A 22,941-nucleotide genomic window follows, 5' to 3' on the forward strand; every position below is an offset into this window, starting at 1 on the left:
AGAGAATTCAGCAATTCTTCCCAGGGACATTTGACAGCTTTCAGTCTTGAAAGGGTAGAAAAATTATTACCGAATGCAACAAACGTTGCAAGAGAAAGATGGAAAGTTAAGTTGCCTGGAACGAGCCTTCCTCATCGGCAGTGATGGTTCAGTAACAGGGAAGCGCCTTTCAAATTAGTGTGCGACCCTGGTTCCTTGGCTTCTTTCTAAAACAGGCCTAGCCTCGTTCCAGCTGGGAGGCCTTTCCAATACTGGCCCTGCGGACAAGAGCACTCTTGTTGGAAGTGAACTTGAGCAGCTGGATGGCGCAGCCAAGCCTTTCTCTGCTCACTATTCATTTCATACAAACACAATCACAGACTAGAATCAACCACATGGCCAACTTTAAAACTTTAATGAACATTTATATAATCATATACATAATATTATTAAAATTATACACCTTAAATATTTCATTATTCTTTAAAAAACAACACACAATTATTTTTAGCATATGATTTGGAGCAGATCCATTGTAGGAAAGAAGCTCAAAGGGAGGGAGTTCAGGTCTAAATGTTCCCATGAGCCTACTGGGTGTAGGGCAGGCATCTGGCTGTTTCTACACTGACTGCTAGCTTTATTACAGATGATTAGGCCATGGATGCTTTTAAATCATCCTCAATTGCTTTATGACTCTTCGCATCCGCATACCCCAGATGGTGAGCAGGACCATTTGTTATGACTATCCTGGAGCGATATAGTCTTTGAATTCCAAACTGGCCACCTCACTTCTCTGGAACGTTACAAGCAACAAAGCTAAAAGTTTCTTGGGGTTGAAGGCTCAGCCTAGCGACAGCCAGGCCTTACACTGGCTTTGCATGGCACCCACGGTGCCCAGGGTCAACTTCCTGGGCCAGAGGCGGCGACAGTGATTCTGCTTCTAGGTGGCAGGAGGTCAAGCCGTGCAGTTACCAAAGGACTGTCCTTACAGGTGTCATCAGGCAGTCATTGATGATGTGGGCCAGTTTTTTAATGTTTTCTGTTCAGCTGGAGACTTAGCCCTCACAGGTGTAAGAGCCGGGTGGTTTGGAATTCGTGTCGCATCGTGAAGGTGTCGCCCGCCAAGTGTTTGACTGAGGAGAGGCCAATGGTTTTATGTGGGGGAAGTGGGCCTCTCTCTGAATTTCTTTAAACCAGGGGTCTTCAAACTACGGCCCGCGGGCCACATGCAGCCCCAGGGGAGTCTGATCCTGCCCGCCAGGTTTTTTGGGCAGTGAGCGCAGCCAAGGTGTTACAGTAGGGATTAGTAGTTCATATAGTCCGGCCCTCCAGCTCTCTGAGGGACCGTGATCTGGCCCCCACTTTAAAAAGCTTGAGGACCCCTGCAAGGAATAGACTTTCCCGTCCTGCTCCACTCATTGTGGATCTGCCAGCGCATGGCCACGGCATGCAGAGGCTGAGGGAGCGTGGGCGTCTGAGGCTCGGTTGACCAGAAACGAGAATAAGGACATGAGTAACCCGAGGTTTCACTCCCACCAGATCTTTAAAAATGCCTCAACCCTTCTCTTACGGCTAACCCACAAAAAACACATAAAATAGACCAAATTCCTTTTACCACGTGGCGGTGTAAGGAGATACAACACACATTTTAGACAGTGGTAAGAGGTTTCCGTTTTATTTTAACTTAGAAAAATAATCAGGCACAGACAGACACTACTAACTCCTTCTCGTCCTAAAGCCGTAACCATCTGATTATAGATTCTGAGCCCCTCGAGGAAAATACAGCCACTTCTGGAATATCTCCCGGGGTGTTCTGAAGAAAGGGTGGCTGCCCATGCCCGTCCGAGCGGGCACAGAATAAATTAACCCCGGACCAGGGCCCTGCGCCCCTCACGTGCGTCTCGGGCCGGTCGCCTTGCGACGTGCGTGCGCGTGAAGCCAGGCTGTGAGTGGGTCGGGGGGAGGCTGGCACAGACGATATATGATCATATATTTATATAAACATAGTAAACATACCTGTGTATCGTACATATGCATATAGGAGAAACCATAGGAATCGCCGCCTCCACGCAGGCGGCCCCTTGGTTTCCAGACTGTTCCATTACAGTGGACACTGGTCCAGTGCGGGGCAGGGCCCCTCCCTGGCACCCGTCAGCACGGCGACTCCACGTAGTCGTTGTCCAGCCCGCGGCGAAACCGGGCCGTCAGGGAGCGGCTGATGACGATCACGCGGGGCGCCATGCAGTCCTCTCTCCTGTGAAGAATGTTCCAGATGAGCATGGCGGCGGCCAGGGTGGCCAGGAGGCAGGCGCCGATGTTCAGGTAGCAGGACCAGGACAGGCTGGTGTACGGGCCGATCCTGTAGAACGTCACGAGCCCAATGACCAGGATGAAACCTGTAAGAGAGAGAGAGGTGTTGGGAAAGCCTTTCTCTGCCCTGCCCTCTGCGCGCCCGGGGCGGGAGAGGAGCCTCTGGGGCGGAGGTGCCCTGCACGGGCCCATGTGGGTTGTTATGGCCTTTGCGTCTGTAGCTGGGGGTTGGCGGTGCAGTGTGCGCCCGCTAAGCCCTGCGCCGGATCCTTGCTCGGGGCTTAGAGAAAGCAGTCTGGCCATGTGTGCTTCCTGGACCCTCCAGGGCTCAGGCTGCTTCCGGAGCCCACCGCCCCGTGAAGGGGGCACTGACACGCACTGTCCCTCACTCCAAACAAACCCGGTTCGAAGTGAAAGCAAACAGTTTTTCTAAATCCCACTTAGTAACAACTCGGATTGGTGTTTAAGGTGGTCTGAATTCCTGTTCCTAGGCCTTTTCTTGTTCTTAGCATTTGCTTCTAAAGGAAATAGAGACTTTCCTTCAGAACTCCAGGTGGCCTAGAGCCTGCATGCTTAGGCAGAGGGCAAGAGCTGAGATCGGAGATGTGTCCGAGTCTCCTGCTGGCGTGTTTGGCTTCTCCTCTTACTTCTAAATAGATGCAGCTGGTTCTAGAATTTCCCTCTCGCCCATTATCCCCCTGCCCACCCCCCCACGCCGGTTGCATTTGTTTAGAAGGGGAGGGGGCTGTGCTGGGACCATGGCCAGTCTTCCACTGATGGCAGTTCCCACAGTCTGGTTCATATTTATTTTTTAGTTTGTTTGTTTCATGTAGTATTTTTTAAAAATATATTTTTTTTTTATTTATTTCAGAGAGGAAGGGAGAGAGAGAGAGAGAAACATCATTGATGAGAGAGAATCATTGACCGGCTGCCTCCTACCCCCCCCACTGGAGACCAAGCCCGCAACCCTGGCATGTGCCCTAACCAGGAATCTAACCGAAATCTCCTGGTTCATCGGTCGACACTTAATCACTGAGCCACACCAGCCAGGCCAAACTTGTTCACATTTAGTTCATAGCTACGGTAATAAAGCATCGTTGCTTTAATAATTTTATCTTTAAGGCGCTCCAGAGACTTGATTTTATTAATTCTTGCAATAGGAAAGCCAGGATTTTCACCCAGAACACTGCTGTAGCGGAGTTCAGCTCTGAATCCAGGCTAGAAACCCCGACCACTGGGATGGGGGAGAGGCCACTGCTCTGCTGTCAGGAAGCTGGTCCTGTCCCTTCCTGTCCCTGAGATGGTCACACTTCTCAGCTGGGAGGAGCTAAATGAGGCAGAGAAAACTATTATAGAAGGGGGCCGGAGGGTTGAGCGGAGCCATGGCTAGCAAGAGTGAGGACAGAAGCAGAAGCAGAGCCCTGGGAGGCCGGGGGAGCCCCATCTTCTCCCCCAGCACCCCACCCTCTGATGGGCTGGCCGAGGAACCAAAATGCCTGACAAAGACATAGGTTCTCTGTAACCCAGCATGTCCAGATGGGACTCTGGCCCCGCCCAGGCCCGTCCACATTCCCTGCCCTATGCTCTGGCCAGGCTGCTGTTGCTATGGTCCCTGCCTGCCCTGCACTGTGACATCCATACGTGTGTTCCTGCTCGTCCTGCCCCACGGCCTCCCCTGCTTTCCTCAGGAAACCGCGTCATGCACACCCAGTGTGGCCGGAGCAGAGAGCGGCCCCGATGCCAGCTAATGGTCCTACCAACTAGGGTACACGTTAGTGCTGGGGTGTGGTGCGGGGGACAGGCTTGAATTTTCTAAAAACAAGCATATGGTCTCATCATCACGTACCTTCTAGAACGTATGAATTAAACATTCACCTACCTCATTTGTGCCCTAAACAATGGTGACAGTGACTAATCGCTATTGTAATTCTCTATAGTACTCTGTGGAGCTTTTTATACATGGAAAGCTTCTGGATACTTCCTTTCTGTTAAAAATAATTCTGTTTGTCATGCACACTGACAAAAAAAACCCCTGTCATTTCTCTCTCCCAGGGAAGGGTGCATCCTCTGCCCACGATTTAATGGCACCGAGTTTAGCGTTAGTGCGGACAGGAACTGCAGCCTGTTTTCGCGTTATGAGAATGAAAATGCTTTATGTGTCCTCCTCATTTTTACTGTCTTTGGGCATTTTTTATCACCCAAGGGAGCTTGTTATGCCTGGTTTCAACAAGACTCAGAAGGATGGGCATGATGGGAGCTTTGGGAGAGGGAGTTAGGACCCTGCTTACGTCTGAGAGGAGAGGAGCAAGTCCTTGACTGGAGGGGGCCCCCAGCAAGGCTCTGGGGAGCCCTCGGGGAGGGCAGCACTGAAGGAATTTACCAGAAGGTAATAACTCCACCAGAAGGAATTTACCCAGAGGGCAGTGTGGTTTGCGTCAGTCACACACCCTGAGGGGGGACACTGACACTTACCCTCTGCTGTGATTGAAGCCCGTTTCTGGTTATTTATTTATTTATCTTAAAAGAATTCTTTTTAATTTTTTTATTGATTTCAGAGAGGTAGGGGGAGAGAGTGAGAGATAGAAATATCAATGATGAGAGAAATTAATTGATAGGCTGCCCCCTGCACGCCCCCCAGGAGGGATCGAGCCTGCAACCCAGGCATGTGCCCTTGATCAGAATCAAACCCGGGACCCTTCAGTCTGCCGGCTGAGCAAAACTACCTAGGATTATTTTTAAATATATATATATATATATATATATATATATATATATATATATATATATTATTTTAGAGAGGAAGGGAGAGGGAGAGAGAGATAGAAATATCAATGATGACATAGAATCATTGATCAGCTGCCTCCTGCAAACCCCCTATTGGAGTTCAAGCCTGCAACCCAGGCATGTGCCCTGACCAGGAATCGAACCATGACCTCCTAGTTCATAGGTCAATGCCCAACCACTGAGCCATGCTGGTTGGCTGTTTCTCTCTACTTAAACTAAGCTTCTTTTTGTGTTGGGTGTGTTATAAGAATATTTTAAAAACCTGTCACGTGGCTTCGGCTGCAGTTGTACAGCATCATTGGTCCTAACAGAACAGTGAGAGAGAATTGGGCCTCTCTGGCCTCCAGGGCAGCCCGCTCTCCCAGCTCAGTAACCTGTCTTGAGGCTGGTTCACATCACTGAGGAACACAGAGAGAGGACCTAGAATTACCTTCCAGATCAGGGGTCCTCAAACTTTTTAAAGTGGGGGCCAGATCACAGTCCCTCAGAGAGCTGGAGGGCCGGACTATATGAACTACTAATTCCTACTGTAACATTTCGGCTGCGCTCACTGCCCAAAAAACCTGGCGGGCCGGATCAGACTCCTCTGCGGGCCGCATGTGGCCCGCGGGCCGTAGTTTGAAGACCCCTGTTCCAGATCTTTCAGTGGAGACGCGTGAAGTATGAGAGCTGGATTGAAAGAGGTGACCCTGCTCCAGAAAGGAGTGAAAGGTGCTCACTCCCAGATGGGCAGGATCAGAAAGGGGGGGAACACAGTGCGGCCCAGGTTCGAGCAGCGGGGTCCCACCCTCACTGAGCGGGAGCGCAGGGCAGCATGGGGTTGCCTTAGGATCTGCAGTTCCCGTCCTGGGGTTAGGCCAGAGTGAAACTGCTGCTCACCCAGGAAACAACTGTGCCCCAAATGTGCAGGGTCTGAAACTCGTGTCCACGGACACAGCGACCCGGGCAGCCGGACGGGAAAGGGAGCCCGCTGCGCTGGGGGCGCAGAACGTGGTGCCGAGAGGACGTCCCGGAGACACAGCTCTCACACGTGCGCTTTGTGTGTGGTTCTCACAGGCTCAGCCACCAGGCTGCCTTTTAAGAAAACCTGAAGAGGGAATGAAAGTATAAAAAACCAGGGAGCCCTGGCCGGGTGGCTCAGTCAGTTGGAGCATCATCTCGTACGCCAAAAGGTTACAGATTCAGTTCCCAGTCAGGGCACATGCCTAGGTTGCAGGTTTGAACCCTGGTTGGGGCATGTATGGGAGGCCACTGATGGATGTTTCTCTCTCTCTCTCTCTCTCTCTCTCTCTCTCTCTTTCTATTAAAAACAATAAAAATACCCTTGGGTGAGAATTTAAAAAACACAGGGAGTGGCTGACACAGTACAGGCAGCAGTTACCTCCCGGGAGAGAGGCGGATACCCATGGCTTCTCAGCATTCGCCTCCTCATGTCTTTACCAGGCACACATGTTTCACTGAGTTCTTTGCGTACACAGTTCACAATAAACCATTTAGAATATCTTAGAAGTGCACCTAATTTTAGATTCTTTCATTAACAAGCACTTCCTACAGTCCGTCATGACACTGGCAGTCCGCCTCTGCTTTCACCTTTCCACAGCCGGTTCTGAAGCAGATGCTAATACTAATGCACGCTTCTCCTCCAAGCGCACCGTCAGCTCTGGAAGACACGCATCACGTGCCCCCCACGCACAAATGCCCTGTGGCAGCCGCTGCCCTAGGACATACCTCAGCCTGGCCCGGCCCCGCCTCAAACCTCCTCCCCTTCTCTTGAGGCCGCCCCGTCTCTGTCACTCTCTCTGCAGCCACACTGGTGCCTCCCCTGCCTCTGTGATGCCAAGTTCTACCTCCAGGCCTTTCCTGGTGCTGCCATCCCTGTGTTTCAAGAGCCCTGACGAGAGGGCTGCCTTCTGTCACCAGGTCCCGGGCCCCTCAGCACTCCGCGTAAGCTCACAGCACGGTGCCTCCTCCAGCTGTTGTCCCTGCAGCTGGAGTGCGGCCCACTATTGATCTCAGCCTCTCAGAGAGTCACCCATTCTGAGACAAATCCAAGGAGATCCCCTAATGCAGAGTAGAATGTACTAGAAGTGTGGTCACTGGGGAGGAAGACGTGATGAATAGCAGCTTCCTCTAAGCTTCTTTTTCTCGTTTGTTTTACTACATTAATTTATTATTAAGAAACAGTTGCAATTGTAACTAACTTTGCCATCTTGACTGGAGGCTCTTCTGAGCCTCTTGGTGACTACAGCCTGTCAGAGGGACAGGACCCCGGTCCCCACAGTTGAGTAGATGTCGCTGAGCGTGGAGCCCGGCTGCCGGGCTGGCACCTGGCAGTGGTTACCGCACGGTGTGGTCGGCAGACCTACTGAGATTCCACTCCTGTGTGCGTGGGGCAGGCAGGGGGTGCTAAGGCTCAGAGACTTGTCCTTGGGAACCTGGCATTCTTCTGGGGGCGATAAAGATGAAATTAGTCACTATAGCGTGGCCTGCCCTGTGAAAGAGACCGAACACGCGGTGGGAGTGAGGGCGCAGCTCTGCCAGTGAGCAGGGATGGCGGCTGGGCAAGCCCTCCCGGGGAGCGGCCTGTGACACAGGGGACCAGCATAGCATGTGGAGAAAGCACTCTGAGCGCCCAGTGGTGAAGATATTCACTCACGGAACACTCCACAGACTGTGGGGGCAGAGCGGCCCCTGACTTCTAACCCCGGGCAGGGCCAAGGCACCGTCCCAGCAGTGGCAAGACTCGGATGCTGTCCTGTGCCCACAGCTCAGGGCTACTCAACTGTACTGTCACTTCTTTTCTTAAGATCACTATTGTGTTTTGAAAGTAAGGTAGGCTGTGATTTAAAAAAAAAAAAATTTTTGGATTTCAGAGAGAAAGGGAAAGGGAGAGAAACATCAATGATGAGAGAGAATCATTGATCGGCTGCCTCCTATTGTGGATTGAGCCCACAACCCAGGCATGTGCCCTGACCGGGAATCGAACCAGTGACCTCTTGGTTCCTGGGTTGACACTCAACCATTGAGCCACACCCGGCTGGGCTAGGCTGTGATTTTGTAACCATTGGAATCCGTTTATTATTTCCTCTCTATGTTTAGCTCTGTTGCCTACAAGGTACACAGACTGCGGTTTCAGAGTGTGTCTGTTTTTCCCATTACAAGATGAAAGAACGTTCAGGGTATGGATAACTTATTCAAGAAGTGTCTGTTTGCCTTGGTTCAGTGGTTAGAGCCCACGCACCACAAGGTCACTGGCTCAATTCCCAGTCAAGGGCACATACCTGGGCTGCCAGTTCAGTCCCTAGCCCTGGTTGGGGCATGTGTAGGAGGCAAGCAAAGTAAGTCAATGGAATATCCTCGGGTGGGGATTAACAAAAGAAAAAAGAAGTGTAAATTCACCTGTTCACAGACACCCTGGGTTTTGCCACCTCACCCTGAAAACACCGTCAGGAAAGTGATAAAGATGGCAGGGCAGGGGCAGTGCCCAGCCTGACAAATGGCGTCAGTGCAGAGTGAAATGGACGAGCGGTGCCCCCTCCTATCTCATCAATTGTCTGGAAAGTCAGCCGTGAGCAGCACAGGCTGCTTCCAGCACAGGAGTGGGCGTCTCACCTCCCAGCGGGTGTCCCTCAGAGGTGAAGTAGAAAGGAAGCGTTATTACATTTACATGACTTACTCTGTGTAAAGATCAGTGTTGGCTTTTGCATTGTTTTAGTTCAGCATGTAGTCAGAGTAGGGGTTTGCTTCCCTCACATTAAAAAAAAACAAAACACATTTAGAAAAACCCTCCTCTGCACCAGGAAGGTGCAGAGAACCTTCTGGAACAGTGGGCACGGGGGGGGGGGCATGCTGCGGGGAGCGCCTGGGCCCCACGGCAGCTGCGTGGCAGGGCCGGTGCCGGGACACTCGCCAGGGACAGCTGCTAGACAGTGTCCGCTGGGCCCAGGGTTAACAATCGCCCACCCTGCCCGAGCCACGGGGCTGTGGGCACTGAGCGACACAGGCAGCGTGGGGTCTTCTGTGGGTGCCACGTGTCAGCAGTAAAAATCACAGAGGCACGGAAAGGCAGAGCCTGTGGGCTCCCTGTGCGCCGCCAGCCTCAGCCCAGACACCGGGAACCGCCTGTACAGACGGTTCTGAAATCACACTAGCCTTTTGCTTCCATAGAGCGCTCTGGCTGAGGGGGGCATGGTGTTGAGCTAGGTATGGGGCTTGCTAGTCAACCTCAGATTTTCCATTTCTGTTGCAGCCTGAATAGATCCCCCTCTCTTCAGAGTTGTCCCTGGAAAGACTTGGCGGTGAGGTTACTGTTTGTCCAGAAACAGACCAGAGGGGAGAGTTTTAGCAAACACACCAAATTCTGCTCCTGGAGCCGGTTCCATCCGCATGGGTTTCTGTTTGCAGAGGCAGCAGCCCCTTCCTGTGAGCCGGCCTCCCAGCGGGCAGAGTGATTCACAGCTCAGCCTGCAGAGCGCCCTTTCCTTTCTCTTCCTTCCTGCGCGCTTCCTAGGGCGGCCGTGTCTGTCACGGGGCCTTCCTTTGGGGTGACTGTCAGCACACGCAGGTGGCACAGTGGAAGCCGTGGGGCTGACCCCGGAGCTCCGCCCCGCACACCTGCCTCCGCATGCACGGCCGCTGAATGAGCAGCTCTGGCTGAGGCTTCCAGAGAGAATATTTGCAGAACAAACTAGCCAGTTAATGGATCCACTCAAGGCACAGCTGTGGCTGGGATCTTCCTACACTGTGAGCAGGAAAACAGTGGCTGTCCAGTGTTCCTCCCTAGGGGACGGGTTCTGGAGAAAGGACAGACTGAAGATGGTACGATTGATACAATCAGACACATCCGGTAGGAGCCGGGCTCGGAGCAGCGGTGAGAAAAGGGAGAAGGAAGAAATGAGAGGTGCAGTGGGGATATAGGCTGGGGCATGGGACACAGATGCAGAAGACAGAAAATTATCCAGACCAAGCAACACACCTGTGTATTGTAAAACACAAAACCTCGCCTAGTCCTCTGAGAAGTCCCTGAGCCTAAGAAATCAGCAGAATACCCCTCACTCCTGAGATGCCAAGACAATTACCACTTATCACCTCGACTGGCCTCAGAGGACTGAGAAAATCAGCATTCTCAGGGGCGGGGGTCAGTGGCTCCTTGTGTGTTTATAGGTTTTGCCATCGGGAGAAAAACCCTAATGATTTCCAGAAATGGAAAGAGGAAGCCAGCAGACGAGTCCACGTGAGGCTTTTAAAGCGGCTTTTGACCGGGTTCCTCAGTAAACCCCTCTCTTAGTCATTCTGCTTACGCTCTCGAGGAGGGGACTGGCCGAGGCCAGAGAAGGAGCGCAGCCCCGAGCCTGGCGCCGGCGGTGGTCATGGGAGGACTGACATCCCGGCGGCAGCGCGCATGTGCAGGGGAGAGCTCAGTTTGCAGGTGACACCAAACTCTCTCCAGTGCCAGTCTTAGGAAATTGGGTGCAAGTGGCCAGAGATAGACAAGTGCTGGTCCCGTCTTTGAGAGAGAAGCACTAGGGCTTGGCCTGCTGGGCAGCCCCATAGAGGAGCTGAGGAATTTGGGGGGATGTCCCAAGGAGAGCCCAGGGCCGCTACGAAGGCAGTTCAGAATGAGACCTGAGCCGTTGGCCTCCGCAAAGATGGGTGGGTGCAGCACGGGACACCGTTTGTACTTGACCTGCATCGTTTTGTTGTGGTTATTGTACTTTGAGGAAAACTGTAAGTTAGAGGAAGGTCCAGGGCCGCTCACATGATTGACAAGGAGGCCAGACTGAAACTTCCGCAGAGATGGAGGGTGAGGGTTAGTATGATGAGAGTGGATAAATCATAAACTAGGAATAATACCGAATATTAGGATAAGAAGTCCACGGATGCCTGAGAGGTCAGCCACGTGCTTCAGAAGAAACAGGGCGGGGAATGTGTGGCTGGCAGCCCTGTGGCCCTGTGTAAGGGCACATGGCTTGGGGAAAGCCCGCTTTGGGACATTGGGTGTCACAGGCATGGAGGGGTGCAGCCCGGGACACCATTGCTAGGGTCCTTGATGCGGCAGCACTAGGGAATTTTTTCACGTATATACTGGCATCTTCCAAAATGGATCGGAGGTGGCATATGTTCAGGCTTTGATGAGCAGTGGGGGTGAGAGAGGAGGGCTGAGGGAGGGAGTACATGAGAAGCCTGGTCGTGGGGACCCCCATTGCATGGCCCCATCTTGTCATCAGGCAAGACATTGGCTCCCAAGACGAGGGGGACAGCCTACTAGCCCAGGGCTGTCAGTAGTGGGGTGCAGTCCTCCACCCTAGGGAGAGCACCAGCAGGCACTGACGAAGGGTGGTGAGCCGTGAGGGACACGCTATGCTTCCAGCCTGATGGAGCACGTGCGGCCACAGGCTCTCAGGCTGGGACTCCGGTACACAGGGCACTGCCCCCGAGGCTCAGCGGGCGCCAAGGAGTCACCCTTCATAGACGCAACCTGACCCAAGTACAGAGCCCTGGGTAGCAGCCAGATCGTTTGTCCCACCTAAAAGTGCCAGCCGAGGGCCATACGCGGTAGTCAGCCCTGCTAGCCCACAGTGAGGGCCCCTGCAGGAGGTCACACTTAGAAAACTTCCAAGCTTCCCCCCTCCCCCCCGCAGCATTCTGCCCCGGACAGTCTGCCGTGGCATGGGCTGGGGGCGCACTGGGGGGCTCCGGCTCTTGAGGCGAGCTCAGGCGGAGGCTGTCTGGGGACTGAGCGTCTCAGAATGGCGGTGTCCAGGGCCACAGTGGAAAGTCAGAGTGACGACAGCAGCAACCACAACTGAAGAGGGTCTGCAGGCCTGCGGTCAGCGCCGCCCCCAGAGCCAGGCGCCTGCTCGTGCCCACTCTCCCCACACGCCTGGGAAAGCCACTGTTCTCCGAGCCCGAGCCCACAGCTCAGCTGCAGCCTGCGCCCCGGTTTCACTTCCTCCTCCAGGAGCCGGCACAGTGGTCCGCATCTGCGCTTGTCGGGGTCCGGGAAAGGCCGTCCACCTCTCGTGGTGGCGCCCTCTGACCTCCCCCCCAAATTCGGCGCTGCTTTCCCTGCTCTGACTGCCTTTCTGCATACATCAGTGAGGCCACAGACACGAAGAAACAGAGGAGCAGCAGCAAGAGGAGGAGCCAGGAGGGTCACGGAGAAAGGAAGGTGTTACAGTGAGTCCGATCGGAGCTCGTGCCTGTGTGAGGCCCTCAAGGCCAGGCCCAAGCATGGCAGCTGCTGGCTCGGGGGCTGGGATGGCCCACGGCCCTCCCCCTGCAGGAGCCTCTGGCGTCAGAACACGAGGGGCACGTGGTCGCAGCCTCGCTGCTCGTGGCCTCCAGAGAGGGCTCTCGCTCTGAAGTGGGGTCACCAGCAGGCTGAGTGGCAGGAGAAAGAGAGGGAAGCCTGACCGTTGGCGTCTGCCATGCACTGGTTATAACAGGAAGAGCTGGGGGCAGGGAGTGGCCGGGACAGTGCAAAGCCCCTCCGTGCTGACGCACCCTCTCCTGCCCCCGGCTTCCAGCGGCTCTTAGACAGCCCGTGGGGCCGAGGCTCGTGTCTAACATGCAGAGTGCTTTCCCCAGGGAAAATGCAGCTTTTCACAGCACATTCAGCTTATGGGGTGAGGATGGAATAAGGGGCAGAAAGGAAATTTTTTTCACCTTTAAGGTAAATTAAAATTACTCTTGGAAAATGCTGCAAAGAAAGTAGACACTTGTATGCGGTGGCCTGAACGTGATAGAGCAAACTGCTGTGGTGAAATGGCTGATATTTCATAGGTTTTGATCCATGAAAATGGCCATTTTGTCGGGTCCCCAATGCGACCTGGCCCTTTGGAGCCGCAGCTCTGAGGGGCTGAGACTGTCCTCGCACAGAGCCAGGCCAGGCACCGTGTGAGTGTCGGTTGTGCCCAGAAGCTACTGGGAATGAATGAGCAAGTGGGCAGATACCCATCTCGGGAGGCAGGGCCAGGGCGCCCGGCTGGCAGCATGTGCCGCCTCTGCCCGGCCCCAGCTGTGCCCGGCCCCCCGTTTCGCCATGTGCTTTCCCTTCCTCGGCCCTCCCCTGCCCACCCTCTGGCCCGGGCACTGGGGACTCAAGGTTGGCTTGCGTAACAGGTACTAGCAGGCATTTCCCCCTCCTGGGACAGGATATCCTGGCGCCCTTCAGTCTCTCCCTGGCTGTTTAAAACAGACCGGAGCACAGGAAAAAACCTAACTCTAAAATTAGCAGCATGATAGAAGAAAGGCCCATTGCTGCATTCTGTACTGTTTGTCAATGAAACACGTCTAAACAGGGCCAAATGCATTTCCTTTTTGGGCAAAACAGACCTGCTGGGAGTACCGCGCAGACACCAAGGGGAGAGGCTGGCCGCCTGGGGAGGCGAGAGGGACACTGCGGGCTGCCGCTCGCCGCTCCTGGCTTTTTCCGTCAGCCTCCGCCTGGCTTTGTCAGTAGAGCCCGGTCCGACCTTTCCAGCGGCCGTGCTGGCCTGGAAACACTCCGGAGAGGAGCGCGTGCTCCCCGCCCCCACCAGGGCCGCCGCAGGACAACTCGGTTTTAGTTCACGGGGCTTCCCCCGCCCTTCGAATTTTTAAAAAAATGTTATTTGTAAATAACACTGCCTTGTTCTAAAATAAGAGTTTGCAGGAAGTAAGATGTCAGTTTCACACCAAACCCGCAGTATTTCTCCGAATATCTCTAAATACATGTCTCAAAGAAATTCTTGAGAAACACTGCAATTGAGTGATTTGATTATCCTGCTAAGAGTTATTTTCAGATCAGGAAATGTTACTTTCATTTCCTCCACGCCACCAAAATGTCTGTTTTTAATCTAGCTTTTCCAATCACGTCTCTCAAAATCTTCCACTTCCTTCTAGAAGGGATGGAATGTCAGATAGTCCCACTTGATAGCTACCGGCTGATGGCTGATTCGAGAAACCGGTTCTGTTTCACAGCCCCGGGTCAGCAGAGGGCAAATGGGTACTTTTCCTCAGTCACTTGGAATGCGGGGTTTCCCCCCACAGCCACAGAGGAGGGGGAGGCAGGGTGCTCGGCGAGCCTCCTCCCGCCTCAGGAATTCTCAGAGTCAGTCCAGTGGGGGGCAGACTTCCTCCCTGCTCTGCAGCTGGGTGAACCGAAGTGTGGATTGGCTCACGTGGATAATAAGTGATGGAGCCAGGATGCAGTCCGGTCCCCTTCACACCAACCCTGTGCTCCCCTCTGGTCGGCCCGCCCCGGCCCCTGCTGCGTCCAGCCCCGGGGAGGTGGCCTGCTCGGGACCACACCGCCTGCCATCCGCGGGCGGGCGGAGGCCCTTCCAGTCACACCCAGGCGCTTCCCAGCCCAGAACACCTCAGCCTCGGGCTGGAAGGATGAGGGCTGGGACCCATTATTCCTAGAATGATTCACTCTGACTTCCCGGCGTTTCTTCTGCCGGGCTCATTGGAACTGCACCTTCCACACCGGGACCAGTTCTCCGCCAAGCACGTCAGCCACTTCGTCAGCCTGCCCCCTGGGACCACGGGCCGAACTCTCCCCCAGTGGGTAGTGGAAAGCCTGAGCATCCAGGTTTCCGCGGTGGCTAACCCCGAGCCGGCAAGAAGGAGCGGAGGTCGAGAGACACCAGCAGAGCAGCCCCTCGCGCTGCCTCCACGGCCACCATGTGACCTCGGAGCAATTCCATCACTTACACCGGCACTCACCCCCCCAGGCCACACGGGTGCTCAGGCCCAGCCGGTCACCGACAGCCACCCCCAGGGGCTGCGGGGGCTTCCCAGCTGTTCCAGAGGCTCACTCCCCCGGCCCTGCTCCAGCTGCCTCCCCTGCCAGGCCTAGGCTCGGATGGCACTCGCCCCCTGCCCAGGGCAGGCTCTGCACCCTCTCTGGAGGGCGTGAACCCGGGCCACAGCCACACAGGCCTCGGGGGCAGAGAAGATGCTAGATGCCGGACTTTGGGAGACAGCACATCATCCCAGTCAGCACCTTGTCTCAGAATGGAAAAGGGCCGAGGGCCACGCTAGAGATACAAAACCACTGCCGCTCGGATCCTGCGCTCCCACCCCCCGTGCGTGTTCCCGTTTGCTCCTGCCCACGGGGACGAGTGGGCAGGAGGGTGGCCCAGCGGGTTGCCTGGCATTAGGAGGCCACAATGGGCCTTCCAGCCCCAACAGAAGCTGCCGCTGGATTGCCCCTCGGGGCGTGGGGGTACTTACTCGCCAGCTGGAATGCAGCGGCCATGGCCTCCTCCCAGCACTGGGAGTCCGGCGACATCAGGGGCAGGCCCGTCAGCCCCAGGATGAAGGTGAGCTGGCCCGCAGCGAGGGCCACCGTGGCAACCAGGTTGCAGGCTCGCATCATGTCGAATTGCACTGGAGGGGCGAGAGGAAAGAAGGCAGGCGGTCAGTGCAGGCGGGGGCCCAGGCTGGGTCTCTCTCCTTCTGGGGCGCATCCCTCTGTCTGCACTGCAGCCTCACTGATCTCCCTCTGCCCCCCAACTCAGGCTCCGTGTACTCTGCTCCCCACCCGCCCCCAGTCCAGGAGTGAGGTGCAAGGGACGGGCGCACAGGGCAGAGGGAGCACGGAGCAGTGCTGCGGGGGGAACCGCAGAGGACAGGCAGGGGCATCGGGTCCCTTCCCTGCGGCCCTTCTGGACAGTCACGGCGGCCATCACAGAGCCAAGTGAGGTCTGCCAGCCTCCTGGTCTCCCTCCTCACCCACCCCCATGCCAGGCCGGGAGGGCTCTCTCTTGCAGCCAGAGTCGAAACGCATGGAGGTGCGGTGCCACTTCCCGCCATGGAGGGAGCGCCCCTCCTCCCCATTGTGTCTCAGCTGCTTCCTTCTTGCCATCCATCTGTCACTCTCAGCCTGAAGGACTTCCCCCTTCCCCAGTCCCAGGCCTCCTCCCAGGGCCCGTTCCAGCCTGGGGGTGGCACACTGGCTCTGGGGCCAGGATGGATGCCAGAGGACAGTAGCAGAGGCCCCGCTCCTGGGAAGTAAGAGCAGCTTCGATCCCAGAGCCGAGGGCCAAGTGCCAGGAAAGGGGGGTGGGGGGAGAGAGAGAGAAAGAGAGAGAGAGAGAGAGAACATGGCACTAGATGCATGACAGTCACCACCAAATTAAGCCTTTGGCCTTCCTGAGCGCTGTGGGTCCTGCTCTCTCAGTCACTTTTCTCGCAGGCACAGCCCCCACCCAAGCGAGCTGTACTTCCCCGTAACCGAGCTCACAGTCTGTATCCTTTAGACCCCTGGTCGGCAAACTGCAGCTTGCGAGCCACATGCGGCTCTTTGGCCCCTTGAGTGTGGCTCTTCCACAAAATACCACGGCCTGGATGAGTCTATTTTGAAGAAGTGGCATTAGAAGAAGTTTAAGTTTAAAAAATTTGGCTCTCAAATTTCAATCGTTGTGCAGTTGATATTGGGCTCTGTTGACTAATGAGTTTGCCGACCACTGCTTTAGAGTAACCATAGAAACAACAGCCATCGCTGTAAGCCCTGACACTCCTCTCTGACCCTTCCCAGGGCCAGAGGCAGGGCATGGCGAAGTTGGGGGGCTCTGGGTGCCAGCAGGGCCAGGCCTGGCATGGCGGTGGGTCCGGGCTGGGAGGAAGAGCAGGCGCGGGGTGGAGAGAGGCAACCGTTTCTATGACTGTACACGGGCTCTGCTTCTCTAAAAGATGTAGAACTTAGGGGGTGGAAGTGACCTCATAGATGAGGCTGTTACACACGACGGAGGTTAACAGCCAGACCCAGAGAAGCCCGTCCGGTTTCCCAAGCTCAGCCTTGCAGGTGAGGAAAGATGTGAATGAACTGCCGGCTGAGGAGGGGAGTGGCCTGGGGTGGACACGAGCACCAGGGGAGCACGTGTTGGTGCAGAGACCACGTGACTGCGGCTCCCGGGAGCCAGGGCACAGCGCCGGGGACCCTGGCCAATCCCTCCCGGGTCCCACCTGCTGCCCTGCCCGCTGGGCATCCAGCTTCGTCCTTCCTAGCAGCTCTGTGAGCACAGCACTGTGCTGCACACCCGGCAGTGGCTCCATTGTGGGTCTCCAAGCTCACAAGTCGCCGCCTAGGCCCTGCCCAAGTCCTCGCAGACCCATACTGCAGCCGCCCAGAGAATGTAAGGATGGGACCTGGCGCTCAGAGACTGGCCCTGCGCCTGAGGAGATGCCTCTCTGAGGCCAGCATCCACCACGCCCAGGCGTTTTCCAGGTCCCAGCACTGCCCGTGTGCATAGCCTGGGCAGCAGTACCTGAAATTTTTTCAATATGTTTTTATATATTTTAGAGAGAATGGAAGGGAGAGAGACAGAGAGAAACACTGATGTGAGAACGAAACATTGCTCAGCTGCCTCCTGCACTTCCCACCACCACCACCACCACCACCACCACCACAGGGATCAAGCCTGAAACCCAGGCATGTGCCCGAACTGGGAATCGAACCAGCAACCTCCTGGTGGACGGGACGATGCTCAGCCAAAGGAGCCACACCAGCCAGAGCCAGGGCCTGAATGTGAAGGAGCCCAATGTGAATGTGCACGGATGTCATCGGCCGGCAGCATGTGGCCCACACCCCGTCCACCTCCATTCCAGGGAGACTCAGGCCCCCACCCATCACCTATGGGCCGGGCATGTGTCCAGGACTTAATTTCGTTTATTCATGATGCATCTCGCTTCAGAGAAAGAGCGTCAGGTGCCTGGCAGGATGCATGGAATATAGAAAGATGAAAAATGATGAAGAGAACAGGACCAGAGTAAGACTGACACCGGAGTTAGGTTGTGAGATCTCTTTGGGAGCCAAAGGGGGCCCTCAAGTCTCCCATGTTCACACCCCCCACCCCCAAACCTCACAGCAAGGAAAAAGCCACCTGATCGCTGCATCCTGGCCAGAAGCATCCTCAAGGCCGGCCCAGGGTACCTGGGGGCAGCGGAGGAGCTGGGCTGGCCCCGGTGCCGCTGCCCGCTCTGCTCAGCATACCCCGCAGCACACAATCCCTGACCAAAGTTGAGTTATGGCTCCTCGAGATGTTTGCCAGAGGGTGTCGCCAGGACCTCTGGCTCAGAGCTGGCCAGAGCCTCCTGCTGTCCCCAGCAGCTGCCCTGGCTGCCTGCTGCAAGGTCTGGAATCCCTGGGGCAGCCCGGCTCTCTGGGCAAAGCAGGGCCAGTGATGTGTGACCAGGGACATGTGCGTCCCTAGATGGGCACTGAGGATCGAACTGTGCACCAGACGTCAGCTCTGCAACCCAGACCCCACCGCTCTGTCACGGAATAGATGATTTGTCCGAGCGACAGCTGGCTGGTGGGAGGTGTTTGTGTAGAGGCAACAGGCAGTGCACAAGGACCCCCTGCTGCTGCCTCATCTCTGTGCCCCGCCAGGGAGTGGGCACAGCGTGGGCTGGGCTTTTCCCAAGAGTTAATGAGACTGGGCACCCGCCCGATTTAAGGCAGTCGAGGAACCCCAGCTCCGGGCCCCCAGGGCCAGGGTCCCGGCTCGCTGCTCCCTGTTCACATCACAGGGACCTGGTGTGAAGTTGGCTCACTTTGCTCAGTTCATTGTTGCTCAAGAGAAGCTTCTGTAGACATTTCCCTTGTTCTGGATAAATATTGGATGCTCAGAGATCCATTAAGGGTAGCTGCCACAAGCACCATAGCAATGGCGGGAGGATATTTTTAAAGTTGGTCAGGTCCTGGCAGTGTGGTTTGGTGGTTAAAGTGTCAGCCTGCATACTGAAGGTCACAGGTTCAATTCCCAGTCAAGGGCACGTACCTGGGATGCATGCCTGAGACAGCCAGTTGATGTGTGTCTCTCACATCGATGTTTTTCTCTCTCCCCCTCTCTCTACCCCCTCCTTCCCTTTCACTCTCTCTAAAAATCAATGGAAAAATACCCTCAGGTGAGGATTAACAGGGGGGGAAAGTTGGTGAGGGAGCTTAGCAGGTGGTCTGGGAAGGACAGCCAACCAGGGCGGGTGAGTGGGGATGCTCAAGACACACAGCGGGGCAGGAGGGAAGCGCAGCGTGGCTGGCTGTGTGGTGGTCAGGAGGACTCCTGTGTGTCCTCCTGGCCTGAGGTGACCAGTCCTTAGCCTGGGGACAGAGGGAATGGACATACGGGGGGGGGGCACCTGGTCAGCGTGGGGGCTGGGGCAGAGTCCTTGAGGCCCAGGGCTCCCCCTCCCATGCTGAGCCTCTGGCTCTCATTGCTCCTCAGGACAGTTCCCTACCAGAAGGATCGATCTGGACCAGCCAGTTACAGACACCCAGTCCACCTGCATCTGTCCGGTGCCCCACACGCCCCTGGGCTCTGAGAGCTCCGAGGGAAGTCTGAGGTCATTCGTGCATCAGATCCGTTAGAGAGACGTTTTGCTCCCTACTTGTGTGTCCGAAGCCACCCTTCGACCCGACAACCCCTCAGGCTGTGGTTGGGAGTCTGAGTAGACAGGGTGGGTTACATGCCCCCAGAAACCTTGGCTGAGCCGCGTGCTTCCTGCAGCCTCCGGTTTTTGTCTATGAACATCCTCCACCCCGGTCTCCCTCCCAGGCCAGGGTTCCGAGCCCACTGCGGCTGGGGACAGCCGCACACCGGCACGTCACCTGTTGGCATTGCTTGGGGACTTGGGACCCCCTTGACAGCATCTAGCCAAGGCCCAGCTGCAGTCTCGTGTGTGTCCCATTTCCTTAAAGACATGCGCGGCCCTCAGAACCGAGGACCCCCACCTGCAAGTTAGAGCCGCTAGGTCATTGGGAGACTTTGCCCATCAGCCTCCATGACTGTGTAGGTGAACCTTGATCCTGCTTTCAAAGCCAGGTTCCCAGCTTCCCGAGCAGTGACAGACCCAGTGCCCCTCGGGGCCAGCTGGGGGCCAGCTGGGGCCTGCGACCTGAGGAGGGGCAGAGGGCCGGGCTCTCCCCGGGGCTGCCTGCCACCTTCAGCACCCTGGCGGCTGTGGAATGAAGTCAGAACTCAGCCATGTGTTCTTGAGCTTCTTGTTTATTTTTCTTGTTAACAATCTTAATTTCCACCAGGGGGAAAATGTATTTTTTTTTTGGTTTGGCTAATGCATTTGTTCTTTAGCAAGTGTATGCCCGTGCGGAGAACTCTGTGGTGAAGGACAGAGGCAGGCTCGAGCTGAGTAGGACTGAAGTGTGCCTGTGGCTTGCCAGGGGAGGGTGGGCATGGAGCTCGGGGCCCACCCGGTTCCCCAAGAGCCAGTGCTGCCCCTCAGACCAAAGCACCCCTCACCCGTCAGCAAACACTCAACCCACGTCGTCTGCATGCCACGCAGGGCTGGCGGGCCCTCCCCGCTCTAAACGGAGACAGAAAAGTGAGCACTTACGTTTGACGGTGCCTCTGGACTCCTGGAAGCCTGCGGCCTCAGAGCCCCAGCCCAGGGCCTCGCAGTCCCTTGCGTCCGCCTGCCCGGGCCTGGTCCCGGGGCTCGGCCCTCCCCGGGCCCTGTCCACCAGCCAGCAGGACCTCCAGAGCCCCACGCTCCGCTTGCGCCCGTCCTCCAGCGTCTGATACACCCAGTTGGGGGTGAAGGCCGCCACATTGTTGAGGATGAGAGAGACCAGGGCCACCAGCACGGCCGTGGCCACCAGCCTCCGGGCAGTCATCGCTGACTGCTGGTGCCGGCCGCTCGCGGAGGAAGTCCCAGTCCTGGTCAGCTGCTGTGGCCCGGGAGAACCAAGACGCGGCTAGGGGCGGCTAGAGGACATCACCGCTCATTCTCGGAGGGGCGGGAAGGGCCGTGCGGCAGGTGCAGGTGAGCGCACCTCACGGTCCTCCTCACCCGCCTTCCTGCACCTGGAGCAGGGACAGACCCGGTCTGCAGGCGGCCGCGGGGCCCATCCCGAGCAGGACGCAGGGCACCAGCGAGCGCCCCGGGTCCTGGGTGCGCCGTCTTCCTGGGAAGCTGAGGCCGGGGGAGGCGGGCGGCCTCTTGCCCCCCACGCGGGAGAACGGAGAGTAACTGGGGAGGAGACGGGCGGTGGCGTGCTGTCAGCCGGCCTCACTCCTTAGAACCGGCTGCGCCCCGAGCACGGCCGTGCGGGAGGCAGGCTCTGAGCGGGCCGCAGGGAGCAGCGCGGGTTCAGCAGCGGCTGTGCTGCCTGAGCCCCTGCCTGGTGCCTCCAACACAAAACGGCTGGTCCTGGAGAGCAGCGAGCGGCTGTGGGAAGTGTGTGTGTGTGTGTGTGTGTGTGTGTGTGTGTGTGTGTGTGAGTGTGTCTATGGGAGCGCGCGCGCGCACGCGTGCATTTTCCCTCTGTCTCTCGGCAGAGAGGAAATGGTTGTTTTTGAGGCTGTTTTTGGTGAGCTGGAGGGCGTAGCCAACTGCAACAAATAGCTGCCTGCCGCAGCAGCCAGACACTAACAGGATGTGTTTCCTGATAGGAAAGGCAGGGGGGCCTCTGAAGTCCTGCTCCATGACCCTCCTCCCCGGCTCCTCCCCATCTTCCTCTCCGAAAGGGAGGGCTGGGGTGCCGGCCCAGAGCAGGCCCACGGGCCCACCTGTCCGTCTGGGACGTGGCCAGCCTGGCACTCGGGCGCTGCCCACAGCGCTCGGCGGTCTCCTGCGCCAGGTCAGGGACAGCGGCAGGACGGTCAGGGCCGGCAGCACGCTGGTGACCAGCTGCCCACCCAGCCCAGCACAGAGGTCCTGCCAGCCCACGGTGTGCCAGGACCCCCTTGTCCTGGGAGATGCAGATGGAGGAGGGAACTGCTCAGAGGGGAGAGCAGCAGAGGAGGGGCATGTGTGGTAGACGGCCCCCTTAGACAGGTCTTCGTGTCCAGTTCAGACTACCTACTGCCAAGATCTGACCGACCCCCTAGGAGAACTACAGACCAGGGCGCCCAGCGAGGCCTGAGGGTACTGAATGTGGGGTCTGGCCTGGGCTGTTAGCCGCTGACGGGAATGTCAGTCTGCACAGCGGGTAAGGGACCAGGCCCGTCACAGTGTGATGTGCTGTGCTGGACCTCGATCTGAGCCGTCAGCTGCTGGGGCTTGGACAGGCTTCTTCTGCTCTGCTCAAGCCCCTCCGAACCGGCAGACCAGCACAGCGGGGGGCTCTGTGCCATCACCTCGGAGACCCCGCCCAGCGCAGGGCAGCCAGCCAGCCGGGGCCCCAGAGCAGCTGTCTGAGGGAAAAGGAACATCGGCAGCGTGGTCCGTGGGCCTTTGCTGACAACGTGAAGCCCCTGAGCTCCAGGCGGTGCAGCACGTGGTGCCTTGACTGTTTGCTGTCTTCACGCACTGCCCCAAGGTGTAGCGACCAGCACCCTCACAGGAGAGAAAGTTGGGGCTCAGAGAGGTCCAGAGATGATGTGACGACCTCAGCGGGGGTCAGCTGTTCTGGTCTCCTCAGCCCTCACCTATCACCTCCCCACTTCTGGAGCTCCGGAGGGTTCCCAGCCGTGGGTACCAAATGGGCCGCCCAGCCGCGGAAGCCCTGGCCCTGAGTGCTCTCGGTCCCAGGGGTGCTCAGGCCTCTGGGTGCCGCCTGGGGCCTGAGGGTGCCGCACACAGGGTGAGGCTCCCCACGTCACTACGTCTGCATTCTTTGGAGAATCTGGGTCCCGAGACACGTCTGTCCAAATTCTCTGCGGGATTTGACCTATTTTAGGATTTTCACCACTTTCCACGGCCTGTGCCAGGAGGAAAGCGGCTGTTCCCACCCCCTCCCTGTGGTCCTGTCTCTCCGTTCCCAGGACTGGATGGGGCCGGCCTGGTGGCTTTGTCTGCCCTCCTTCCCACGGGCAGCCCCTCCTCTCAGGGGGCCTGGGGCGAGGGGTCTGAACACGGAGCAGTGGACGGAGGCCTCGGAAAGGCAGTTTTCCCCAAGCCTCCGTTAGAAGAGGATCA

General features: G+C 56.9%; 2 protein-coding genes across 2 annotated transcripts in view; one reads left to right on the forward strand and one right to left on the reverse strand.

Annotated features, from left to right (window-relative positions):
• IFT140 (intraflagellar transport 140) overlaps nucleotides 1-22,941 on the forward strand; it is a 91,134-nt gene that overhangs the window by 49,358 nt on the left and 18,835 nt on the right. The gene's annotated exons all lie outside the window — the stretch shown is intronic.
• TMEM204 (transmembrane protein 204) lies at nucleotides 380-21,402 on the reverse strand. Its single transcript, XM_084882000.1, has 3 exons — nucleotides 20,416-21,402; nucleotides 15,295-15,450; nucleotides 380-2,375 (listed from the first exon to the last, which is right to left on the reverse strand). Exons 1-3 carry the CDS (start codon nucleotides 20,693-20,695, stop codon nucleotides 2,131-2,133), a joined length of 681 nt encoding a protein of 226 aa, XP_084738126.1. The 5' UTR covers nucleotides 20,696-21,402; the 3' UTR covers nucleotides 380-2,130.

This window comes from Pipistrellus hanaki (assembly GCF_964339955.1).
Source record: "Pipistrellus hanaki genome assembly, chromosome: 4".
In the NCBI taxonomy this organism is placed as follows: Eukaryota; Metazoa; Chordata; class Mammalia; order Chiroptera; family Vespertilionidae; genus Pipistrellus; species Pipistrellus hanaki.